General features: G+C 53.1%; 4 protein-coding genes across 4 annotated transcripts; 1 reads left to right on the forward strand and 3 right to left on the reverse strand.

Moving 5' to 3' along the window:
- Nucleotides 1-1,632: 1,632 nt before the first annotated feature.
- P152DRAFT_455479 (uncharacterized protein) lies at nt 1,633-2,481 on the reverse strand. Its single transcript, XM_033678797.1, has 2 exons — nt 2,447-2,481; nt 1,633-2,396 (listed from the first exon to the last, which is right to left on the reverse strand). Exon 2 carries the CDS (start codon nt 2,191-2,193, stop codon nt 1,855-1,857), a length of 339 nt encoding a protein of 112 aa, XP_033537394.1. The 5' UTR covers nt 2,194-2,396; nt 2,447-2,481; the 3' UTR covers nt 1,633-1,854.
- A 457-nt stretch (nt 2,482-2,938) lies between these two features.
- P152DRAFT_471158 (uncharacterized protein) lies at nt 2,939-4,699 on the reverse strand (the record flags this gene model as incomplete). Its single annotated transcript, XM_033681032.1, has 2 exons — nt 2,939-3,757; nt 3,809-4,699. The coding sequence occupies 2 exons, from the start codon at nt 4,697-4,699 to the stop codon at nt 2,939-2,941; spliced, it is 1,710 nt and encodes a 569-aa protein (XP_033537395.1).
- A 1,293-nt stretch (nt 4,700-5,992) lies between these two features.
- Nucleotides 5,993-6,965, reverse strand: P152DRAFT_196103 (C-8 sterol isomerase). Its single transcript, XM_033674301.1, has 2 exons — nt 6,523-6,965; nt 5,993-6,443 (listed from the first exon to the last, which is right to left on the reverse strand). Exons 1-2 carry the CDS (start codon nt 6,809-6,811, stop codon nt 6,073-6,075), a joined length of 660 nt encoding a protein of 219 aa, XP_033537396.1. The 5' UTR covers nt 6,812-6,965; the 3' UTR covers nt 5,993-6,072.
- A 2,178-nt stretch (nt 6,966-9,143) lies between these two features.
- Nucleotides 9,144-10,603, forward strand: P152DRAFT_455482 (uncharacterized protein). The gene has a single exon (XM_033678798.1). It carries the CDS (start codon nt 9,262-9,264, stop codon nt 10,375-10,377), a length of 1,116 nt encoding a protein of 371 aa, XP_033537397.1. The 5' UTR covers nt 9,144-9,261; the 3' UTR covers nt 10,378-10,603.
- Nucleotides 10,604-10,715: the final 112 nt, after the last annotated feature.

The raw sequence follows: 10,715 nt of genomic DNA on the forward strand, positions 1-10,715 counted from the left end.
GGAGGATAGCCTTCGTGGTCGCGGCCGTGGGGTGGGGGAGGGGGGTCATAGGCGTCCCGTTCGCGTTCGCGTTGACGGGAACGGTGACGGGGACTGGGGGAGTATGGTGGTGGGTTGTCGTGGCGGTTATCGTAGCGGTCGTCGTAGCGGTCGTCGCGATGACGACGGGGTGGACCGGCGTCGTAGTCGTCGTAGTCGTGTCGAGCCATCTTGGAGATTGATTGATGCTTTGGAATTGAGGTTAAGAGGTGAAGTTGGAGGAAGGATTGTTTTTTACAGGACTCAGGTTCAACTGAATTTGCAGGTCATGCAGGCAAAGTGGAGGGGAGTGTGGCTGTGGCACATGCAACGGTCACAGTGCAGATCTGGTGCGTCATCAGGTGAGCTGGCGGGATATCTGATGGCGTCTCTGAAGTCTTAGGGAGATTTCGGGTTGGAGATTTGGAGGGGCAGGTGGGTTCCGGAAGAGCTGTCCCGCTGTTGGGATTAATTATGGGATTAATAAATGGTACATCATAATTCATAAGGGGCATGAATTGCCTTGTCACCTGCATGAGGCATCGCTTTAGTCGTGATAGAAGCCGAGCGGAGGTTCAAAGATCTATAAATAATATTATTTAAAGCTTTGGTTTAGACATTTAAGGGGCAGGAACAAATACACGCGCCAAAGCAGGAACCGCAGCTTCAAGGAGAGATATTCTGGGATTGCCCTGAAGTTGACCATACCATGGGAAGTCTTTTCGCTTGAGTTATGGTATAGATACGGATCCATCGTGATCATACTTCCGTAATGTCCGCGCCGGGGCCTATCTCTCCCTTTCCTCGTCACCGGAGTAGCCCAGAAATTATGTGGTACACTTCTTTTCCAGTCTACAGAGCTTAGAGATCAAGCTGTACGTCGACGTGGAGAGGGAGGACTATGATGATGTCTGGAACCAACGCCTAGTACACAGCGCTCCTTGGGACTGTGAGCGATCGAAGAGGTGTTGGGACTTTGGAGGACTCCAGAGGATTGAAAACGTGGATAAGCTTATCCAGAACAGGATTCGCAACAAGATTTTGTACTGGGATAGTTGCATGTTCATAGTGCGAGAACAGAGACACCAATGGTCCTGATCACTGAACGGACCATTGGTATAACTTCAAAATATGATCCGTACGGTACCAAGTAATCTGAACTGTAAATCCTCGGACCTGAATGAAAACGAGAAATCTGAACAACGGGGTATCCTCAACATTAAGCTCCAATCCAGTGGAAGATCAAATGTCGACATCGTGAATCCCATCAAACCCATACGCACATCCGCGTATACATTCACTCTCCACAACACCACCATAATATCAAACTTCACTCACGGGCTATAGGCCCCCGTCTCCTCTCCATCCCTCCCTTTCCTCCCCTTCCGATTCACCCTCTGCCCCTCCACCACCTCCGCATAACTCGTCCCCGCCTCCCCCTCACTCTCCACCCCCTCCTCATTCACCAGCAACGGCTCCTCCTCATCCGTCACGGGGGTCCGCTTCGTCCAGGGGATGCCCACGTTCGGGATGGACATCTGCGGCACGGAGATGCGGGGGAAGTGGACAGTGGGGCGCGCCGGGCGGAGCTGGTGGTGGCAGTTAGGACATTCGGATGGGGTGAAGTGGCCGGCGAGGTATTTGAGTACCTGGTCGATGCCCAAGCCGAAGTAGAAGGTGTGGACGGCGAAGTAGAAGTGGATGAAGCTGTGGGGTGGGATCGAGGGTCAGCTTACATGGCATTCTGGGATGCGATGCGAATTGGCTGGAAACAAGGAACCCGTTTCGAAGAATGCGCGGCAAATGAGCGACGGATCAATGAAATCGCAACCAGTCTCACAAATTCACCAGCAACGGAAACGTCGCATACGCCGCCAACATTGTCTGACTCCTCGTCACCCAAGTGAGATCCACCCACGTATACACCAGCACTATCATCAGCCCCGTCGCAAGGACTGAGTCCACCACATAGAGGATCGCCGGATGCACCGGCGTCGCGTCCTCGCGCTGCTTCTTCCACTGGATTAGGAAGATCGCGAATACGGCGGATCCGGCGAGCGGGACGAGCCCCACGGCGGGGACGGCGCGCCCCGAGTTGATGCCATGGGCGAGGCAGAGAGGGAAGGCGGGGATGAAGGTTAGCGCCGTGAGGAGGCGGAGCGAGTGGTCGTTCATGGTCTCGTCGGGGGATATTACTGCAGTATTATCAGGTTGCGAGAGAGGGAGGGGAGGAGGCGCTGTTAATTCGGATATCGATTGTAAACGAACCCGCTGGTCAGGAGAATGTGTAGTGAGGTTGCACCCCAATTGATGCGGGGAACACTGGTGCCTGGAGGGATTCATCGGCGCTTTTGGCTACGATTTGGGAGAACGCCATGCTGCGGGGTGATCAGTGATGCCCTGGATTGCGGATAGGATAGAGAGATACTGTACTCTAGAGATAGCATGGCGGCGCGAATCAACTAGCGCGCAATCGTTGGATTGGATTCTAATCCCTACGTCGGCGGTAATGACCTTGTCTGCTGTTATGTGTCGATCCCTGATGTTGGAGCTTCATCATCAATGGAAGGATTGGAAGGACCGTGTATTGTGTATTGTGAATTCAAGAAGACTAGATGACGTTGAAAATAACTAGACTCTCTCGTCAGGGTCTTCTCGTGAACAGAAGTTCGTCGTACAAATTACAATTGATATGCCCCTGAGGTCTTCCATTTTCCCCCTCCAACCTGAAACCACCACGTCCGTACCACCAAACCAAATCAGAGAATATGCAGATTGAGGCAACGGATCACTCTACCCGGTAAATATCATTCCACTCAAATAACAGCAAGATTCGAGAATATGAACCTCCAATGTCGCCTAGGGGATCTATATCACTTGAGACTATTCGTTCTCCTTACTCCCCGTGCTCCCTTTTCTCCTAATCCTCCTCAACAGTCATGAATTCCTCCTCGTCCACCGCATATTCTTCGGGCACTACGGGATTCAAGAAGTCCTTGTAGGGAGTAGCACCCTCATATAGGACCTCCTCGTTCACTGACGATTCCGATTCCGATTCCGAGTCCGAGTCTGACCTAGCACTCTGCGGTTCCTTATTACGAACCCAACGAAGCGCCCTATCGGGGTTATGGTCAAAGTTCGGGTCGCAGGCCAGGCTGCGGAATCTCCTACAGGGTTGCCGTTGCTGAGCCTCCTGTTTCTGGCCCTTCTCTTCTTCCGTTTTCCGCTCTACGTTCACTAGGTATTTTATCGTGAGTTCCTTGTGATGCATGGCCTCCCAATCCGGGCTAGATGCTCGTAGCTGCCGCTTAAACCGCCGCTGGCAGGTTCCACCTAGGGGATCGCTGTTTTGGGATTTCGCGGTCCCGCTCTGAACCCCGAGCGTGGCCCAACTCTCCCGCCCGCTGTTCCGACTGGCTTCACGGCGGGCCCTCCGCAGGTTCCGGTCGTACTCCCGATCTTCTTGGACTTGGGCCCGGCGGACCGCTGCCACTTGTTCTTCGCTTTGGGTCAGCGTCTCCATGCTGTTGATGGTGTCGCGCCAGACACGGATGTATCGGGCCGAGGTCTCGGGAGCGCGCAGGCGATCTCGTCGGTTGTTCTGGGCGACTTGCGCATCATCTACTTGGCCCTCTGCTAGAACTTCGCCGCCGTCGTGGGCGAGGTAGGAGGGTTGGTCGGGGGCTTCTAGAATCACACGGATTGCGTCGGCGGCGCGTTCGAGTTCGAATCCGATGCGCTGGAAATGGTTAGCGATCACCAATGTCAATGGCGAATTAGCTAGGCATACTCTCTGCATGTTTAGCATTCCGGCATTGTTACCCGTGTACACTGGCAGCATCCAACTCTCGACTTGGAGTCCCCCCTGGGCAGCTTCTGGCTGGGTGTTTTCGCGCCGTGCTGAGGGTGTATCATTGACCAGGGCAGTTAGCCGTTCAGCCTCCCTATCTGCTAGATTTTGCCTCATATTCCGAGCCTCCTGATCTAATACATCGGCATCGGCATTACCCGCATTGTTACCACGCAACATCCTTGCCTGCTCCTCCCGTAACCTAGCAGTTTCAAGTGTTCTGGCACGATTGAGTCCGGGGAGATTCCGGCCCCAATCTCTATTGCGACGCACGGTTTCCAACCTATCTATGATTCGATCGGTCCCCCTAGTATCCTCGGGATTGTTACTCTTAGGACTGTTTGACCTTCGGCGTTGCGAGGCTCGTTCCCCTTCAGCCTCATCATCGGCTGGGCGTTTGCATGGGCATACACCGACGCCTGCTGGCCCCCGTTCGCCTCGAGCTCCTTGCGCTCCCGGCTCCCCTTGTGGCCCCTGTTCGCCTCGAGGTCCTGGAGGCCCTTGATCCCCTTGATCCCCATGCTCTCCTTGTGGCCCTTGGGCACCCATAGATCCGGTCGCCCGTTGCGCTGCCTCTAGGGCTCCTTGTGACGAAGTTCGCGCCGCGGTGGCGTGTTTTTGCGCATCCTGTTCCGCCGTTCGGACACCATCTTCCACCATTCGGGCACCTCGCGCCGCTGTGGTCTGCTGTTGCGCCCCCTGTTCCACGGCTTGGGCTTCTCTTAGCGTTTGAGCTGCTGTCTTTCTGGGAGGCTTAGGGGGAGACTTAGTGAGCGTTTTACCAGTCTTGGTGGGCGTTTTGCCAGTCCCGGTGGTCTTTTTAGGACCCATTTTGGTACAAGTAAATCAATTTTGTGCCAGTAGCAGCGGCCGATAGGTCAAGGGTCAAACTTGCGGTCGTCGTTGAGCCAACCGTGGGGTACTTGGCCTTCTGGAGAGGTTCAATGCTATGATTGCGAGAAAGATAGGTAGCGAAGAAGAAAAGAGATCGATCATACTGGAACCAATGGACTGGACCGATAGTTAGGAGAAGACGATCTCTTTGAAGGAAAAGGAAGCTTTGTTCTCGACTTGGACGAAAACGGAAGACTTGAGGGTAAGACAATGCATGTCATATGTAGAGGAAAGACAACGCTATTGAGAATTCGGAGTAACCTTCCCCCCTGCGTGATGGAACACCCGCTGTGCTGGAACGAATTCGAGGTACTTTGACTTCAAACCCACCCAGAGGCTCTATACACACTTTAATTCTCATAAATTCTCATAAAAATTGGTTTTCCAGCCATCTTAAACATCTGAGACTGTGTGAACCCTATAGATTACATAGCGTGGTCGCCGGTCGGCGGGTTTCAGGGCAGCACTTAGAATGTATCTTCGACGCTGAGATACTACGTCTATGCTCCAACGTCACCATCATCGTAGTTTCCTTTCAAAAAGTCATTAACGAATGACCCTAAATCATATAATCCCGCTGTAATGCTAGAAGTCCTTCATCCGGAGCATGCGTGGTGTTGGAAGCGGTCTTAGATATTTCGACTGCACAGGTCGGTACTGATAGCCGATTACACCGCCTCTTTCGGCGATCCATACAGTCACTGGATTGTTACATAATAGAAAGCTCTTTGTAAATTACAATGACTGAATCGGTCTCTCTAATCCTGCATTGGCAGACTAACGCTCTTGGGTGTCGCGGGGATTCCTGCGTAGAGGAAACCAGCGTGACACTCAGCCTTGTGTAACCGAACCTCTGCAGCCTTGTGCCAGATTACATTGTCCATGGTCGTCTCTTGGTATGTTACAGTACCTCACATGTGGTTCGAATTTCCCAGACCAGCCGTCATGATTCCTCGACATCGACGATCTGTCGATTCCTGCCATCAACGATGCGCCTCTTAAAGCTCGACGGCAACGGCGGGTTCACCCAGGACGCACGCCGTTCCCAACCACTCCCTTCTGTTTCATCAAGCACCGTAGTGGACAAATTGCGCCCATTTCAGCGGCTGATTCCAGCCTACCTCTCTTTCCTCCCTCACACTCTCGTGTAAAAAGAATTCTTTTATCTAGATACCACCGTGTTTTAATGCATCGGCCGTCCCGGCGGAGACCGCATTAGATATTATTTACATCGAAGCCATACCCTTCGCCCCTATCCTCAGTATCCAGAGTTCAACCGCGCCATATCCCTAACGATTTCGACGGGACATTTAGAGCTTCCCCCGTAACAAGTTCCCGATCATCTCCCGCGCGGTGGCGCGCGTAGTAGTCCATAGCGTCCCGAAGTCCAGCGTGCTCGTAAGCCCGTCCGCGAACCCGAAGAACAGCATCGGCGGGATCCAGCCGCGCGCGTACTCGAGCGCGAAGCAGCCCTCGGGCATCTTATATTGCTTAACGGTGCCGCGGACGAGGTGGTGCATGGAGCCCGGGGGGTAGACCTCGGGCTCGTAGACACCGGGACCTGGGGCGTAGGCGAGCTGAGTGCCGGAGAGGATCATGAAGTAGTCATCGGACGTGTGGCGGCCGCTGTGGCCTTCGGTGCCGACGGTGGAGCCGAAGATAATGAGGTACTCGGTGATGCCTTGGGACGGGTTAGCGTACCGTCTGATAGTTCGCCGGTTGCTTGTAGAGATGGTCAATGGCGAAAGTTGAAAACTCACTGGCATGGATGATGTGCATGGCACCCATCGCGCCGCCCGCGTTATTGAACATCCACTCCTCGTGCACATTGACGTAGTTCAGGTGCTTCTCACGGAGCTCGTTAAGGATGTACGATACGATCTCCTTGGTGTTCTCCGGGCTGTGCGCGATCGCGCGCTGGGCGAGCTCGTGCAGCTCATTCTGATCGAAGATGTAGAACTTGTCCAGGTTCTTCTCGATGAGGTAGTACACAGGCAAGGCGATCGCCAGTAGGGCGCTGAGCTTGAAAAACCAGGAGGGGAGAGCCATTGTCGCGAAGGCAGATGGGACCGGGAAATGGAGCGAGAAGAAACGAAAGTTGAGGAAAGGAGAGGGGCACGAAGCTGGTGTCCTGCGACTTAAAGAACGGCGGACCAGCAGAGCGCGCTTGGTGATCGGCTGGACGGATGGGCGATGTAAAAAAATGTACGATCGACTCTCTCATATTTCTCAAGCCAGTGTAATTGACCTGGACGCTGGGCGGAGGTGCAACGGGTTGTCCATGCTGCTCTGGAACTGAGGTGGAGAGGATTGCGGCATGCCCGCGACCCGCGGATTCCACGCTCCCGATTCTCTATTTATCGCGCCCAGAGTACGAAGATCATCGGAAAAGGGATAGCGACACGGTTTAAGCAGAACGCGACAACCTTCCAGAGGGTTTCGATGGAGGTTCGACGCGATGATGGGCCCTGAATCTGGCAGGCCGCGCAATTCGGTACCTGAAGATGGGACCAGTTGCCACAAATGGCCCCAGACATCAAATGCAAGTGATGTAACTTAACTACAGGAAGTGTAACTAATCAAACATCATTCCGATCCGGTTCCATGAAATCATTCAGTGTTTCTCAGCAACAGTGGTAGGAAGAGGTGATGCTACTGGGCCAATAAACGTTCCGCCACGCAGGGAAATCGTGGTGTTGCTAGGCACGAACGTGAGTTCCGTCCACACAGGGAGTTCTGCCCTAGCCAAAGCGTCGGCAAGGCTAGCAGCTCCGGAGAATTAGAGAGTTTAACCTGAGAGCGCCAGTTTACGCGAAAATAACTTATGCCATGTTCCCGTGACTGTTTGGATTGCTAAAAGCGGAAGTTTGCTCGGCCAGAAGTACTGAGCGGCGTGATGGAAAGATCTAAAATCGTTGGCAACACAGCGCATACTTTGAAGGAGGCATTAATACATGATAGCAGGACAATATAGCAAGAGATATCCTCCTTACGGGAATTTGAAAAGAGAATACGCAGGTGGTGGCATTGTAGCATAGAAAATACTGTTTCGGCGTTGAAGACATATTCCGAGTGATGTGCTAAAATCGGCTCATCAGCAATCAGGCAGTTGTAATTTTGTGTTTCACAAAGTCTCGCATATTTCAAAGTGACTGAAAAATCTAGTGAATATGAAACTATAAGAATTACAGTATGCCTGGAGCCTTTGGGCTGTTTTGAAGTCGAAGTAGCTCGATTTCGTTCCAGCATGAGGGATGTTCCATCACGCCGGGGGGGAGGTTAGTTAACGAGCAATGAACCAAATAGTGTAGACATATTGTGGAATAGACTCTAGACATCGTCACCAAACTTGTGGCCGTATACAAGACGCCTATGGTAAGTATGTCTAATGAGGATAGCAGTTAAACCGATTGCAATTGAGCATATTCGTAAACTCCCCATGAGTCAAGCGTATTCACTAGCCATTTCCGTAACGAGACTAGAATTCTGGTTTGGGATGAGGCTCGATTCTTTTGTTCGGTTGCCCAGTCGGCCGTCGACTCCGCATGCGGTACTTGAAACAAAGAAAATAATGAAGAGAGACGCCAACCCCTCCACAAAAAGGATGCACACCAGAATTTAGGCCTTGAATCCATCATGAGCTTGGCCGGATTCATACTTCTCTATTGGAATAGCTGATAACGAGTGGGATAGTGGTAGGGGGTTTCTCTTGCTTATTCATCCAGGTCAATCACCGGATCTCAATTCAATGGAAGCAATTTGGTAGATCATTAAGTAACGATTACGTCGTGGATCCTAGCGTACAGTGAGGGAGTTCAAAGAGGTGGTTCAGACCGAATGGGACCGAATTACACTGAGCCAGATCCAAAAAATGGATCTCAGAGATGCGATGGCGATGCGATCAAGTTATTAAGCTAGAAGGAAATCATATCCAAAATGATTTGTGGTAGAAATTGAAATCTTGATAACTAACTAGTTGATCAGTTGATCTTTTATATTTGGTGCACGTGCCCCGGGAAGTGAATAAACTACCCCTGGTGAAAGGGGCCAAGCTCTCCGGTATCTAGGCAATCTTTGGACGCTTTTACTAGCGAACTCTTTAGTTAAGGCTTGTACGACTTTGCTCCACACGGATCGGAATCGGTCTAATAAGTTAGCCGGCCTACATGGACGCCTAGTGCCTAGTGGTTCACATCGGCGCTGTAGAACGCCGATACGGAGGGGATACGGACTGGTGACGATGAAATTTTAGTGGAAGGTGTCTGGTGGTGGGTGGGTCCAAGGGCACGGATGCCGAGTTTGAAGGCGGATGGTTATTTGTAAATTGTAATGCTACCTTAATATTTCCCTACCCCTAAATAGTAAAGACATACATAGTATCAACTCATGGTTCTATACTCACAGTAGTTGTGATCTAAAGCTTGATCCCTCGTTAGCAGATCCTGGAGGAGAAGGAAAAGGCGCATTCTCCAACCATGGCGGTAAGTCCACGCCTCAGGATGTCTAACTCAAGAGGTATTGTCGTCTCACAGCCCTCACAGACCCCCATCGAAGAGACCGAATCCCAAATCGGTACCTTCTCCATCATCCAGTGGATCCATACCCTCCTCCACCGCTCCAACCCCTCTCCCCCCTCCTTCACCCCCCTCTCCACCACCACCCCCGACCGCCTCTCCCACTCGCAGGCCGAACAGCCCATCGACCTGGACTCATACGACCCCTCGGCCCAGAAAGACACCGTCCTCTATCTCGCCTACGGCTCCAACCTCTGTGACGCCAAGTTCCAGGGCGACCGCGCCATCCGCCCCCTCTCCGCCGTCAACGTCCACGTCCCATCTCTTAAACTCGCCTTCGACCTCCCCGGCCTCCCCTACATGGAGCCCTGTTTCGCCAACTCGAACCTGCGCGACCCGGAGTCCGATGAGAAACACCCCTCAGAGGACAAAACGGACTCGGACAATAGTGATGAGAACGACGGTGCGGGCAGCGCGCTGCTTCCAAAAGACCCGCCACCCAACCACCGCAACACCCCCTGGACCAAAGGCCTCGTCGGCGTCGTCTACGAAGTCACCCCCTCCGACTACGCGCACATCATCGCGACCGAAGGCGGCGGCGGCAGCTACCATGACATCGTCGTCCCCTGCTTCCCCATCGACGCAAACCTCCCCTCGCTCCCCACCCCAACCGCCCCCTCCTTCAATGCGCACACGCTGTACTCCCCGCCGCTGGATCCGGGCGCGGTCGGTATCCCGCGCCCGGATCCGGGATACGCGCAGGCGTCGGCGCGGTATCTGAAGATGCTGGCGGACGGGGGGAGGGAGCGGGGGTTGCCCGGGGATTATCGGAGGTGGTTGGAGGGGTTGGAGGCGTATACGGTGACGACGAGACGGCAGCGGGTGGGATCGGTGGTGGTGGGGGTGGTGTGGTTACCGATGATTGTGTTGCTGTTTGTGTTGACTCGGGTGTGCCAGGGGGCGGATGGGAGGAGTCCCGGGTGGTTGGTGGGGGCTCAGAAAGCGGTGTTTCAGGCGGTGTGGGTGAGTTACGATACTATATTTAAGTCGGTGTTTGGGGATGGGGAGAGGACGGTACATGATGGTGAAAAGGATTGGTGATATTGCTGGAAGTCTAGTAGATCCCTCATAGCATTTTGAGCCTTGAGCAAAACGACAGAATCAAACCCCCAAATAGTAAAAGCTGGTCCACCTCGGTGGTGACCCCGAAACCCTACGGGTTTGCGAATTATTTTTCTGTGGCATCTGGAATTCCAGCGCCGCTGATCTTTTGCTATGTGGGTGCTAGCCTCTGTAGTCGAACCTGCGTATGCATCTAACAAGTGAAACCCGGCCTGCGTGTCGGATCTGAGAACATGCTTAACCGGTGCACCACACTCTCAGGCCACCCACATACGTTTGAACTTGGGGAAGTTGGGTAGATATAGTAGATGCCGGGG

The sequence above is a fragment of the Eremomyces bilateralis genome (assembly GCF_010015585.1).
Source record: "Eremomyces bilateralis CBS 781.70 unplaced genomic scaffold P152scaffold_3, whole genome shotgun sequence".
In the NCBI taxonomy this organism is placed as follows: Eukaryota; Fungi; Ascomycota; class Dothideomycetes; order Eremomycetales; family Eremomycetaceae; genus Eremomyces; species Eremomyces bilateralis.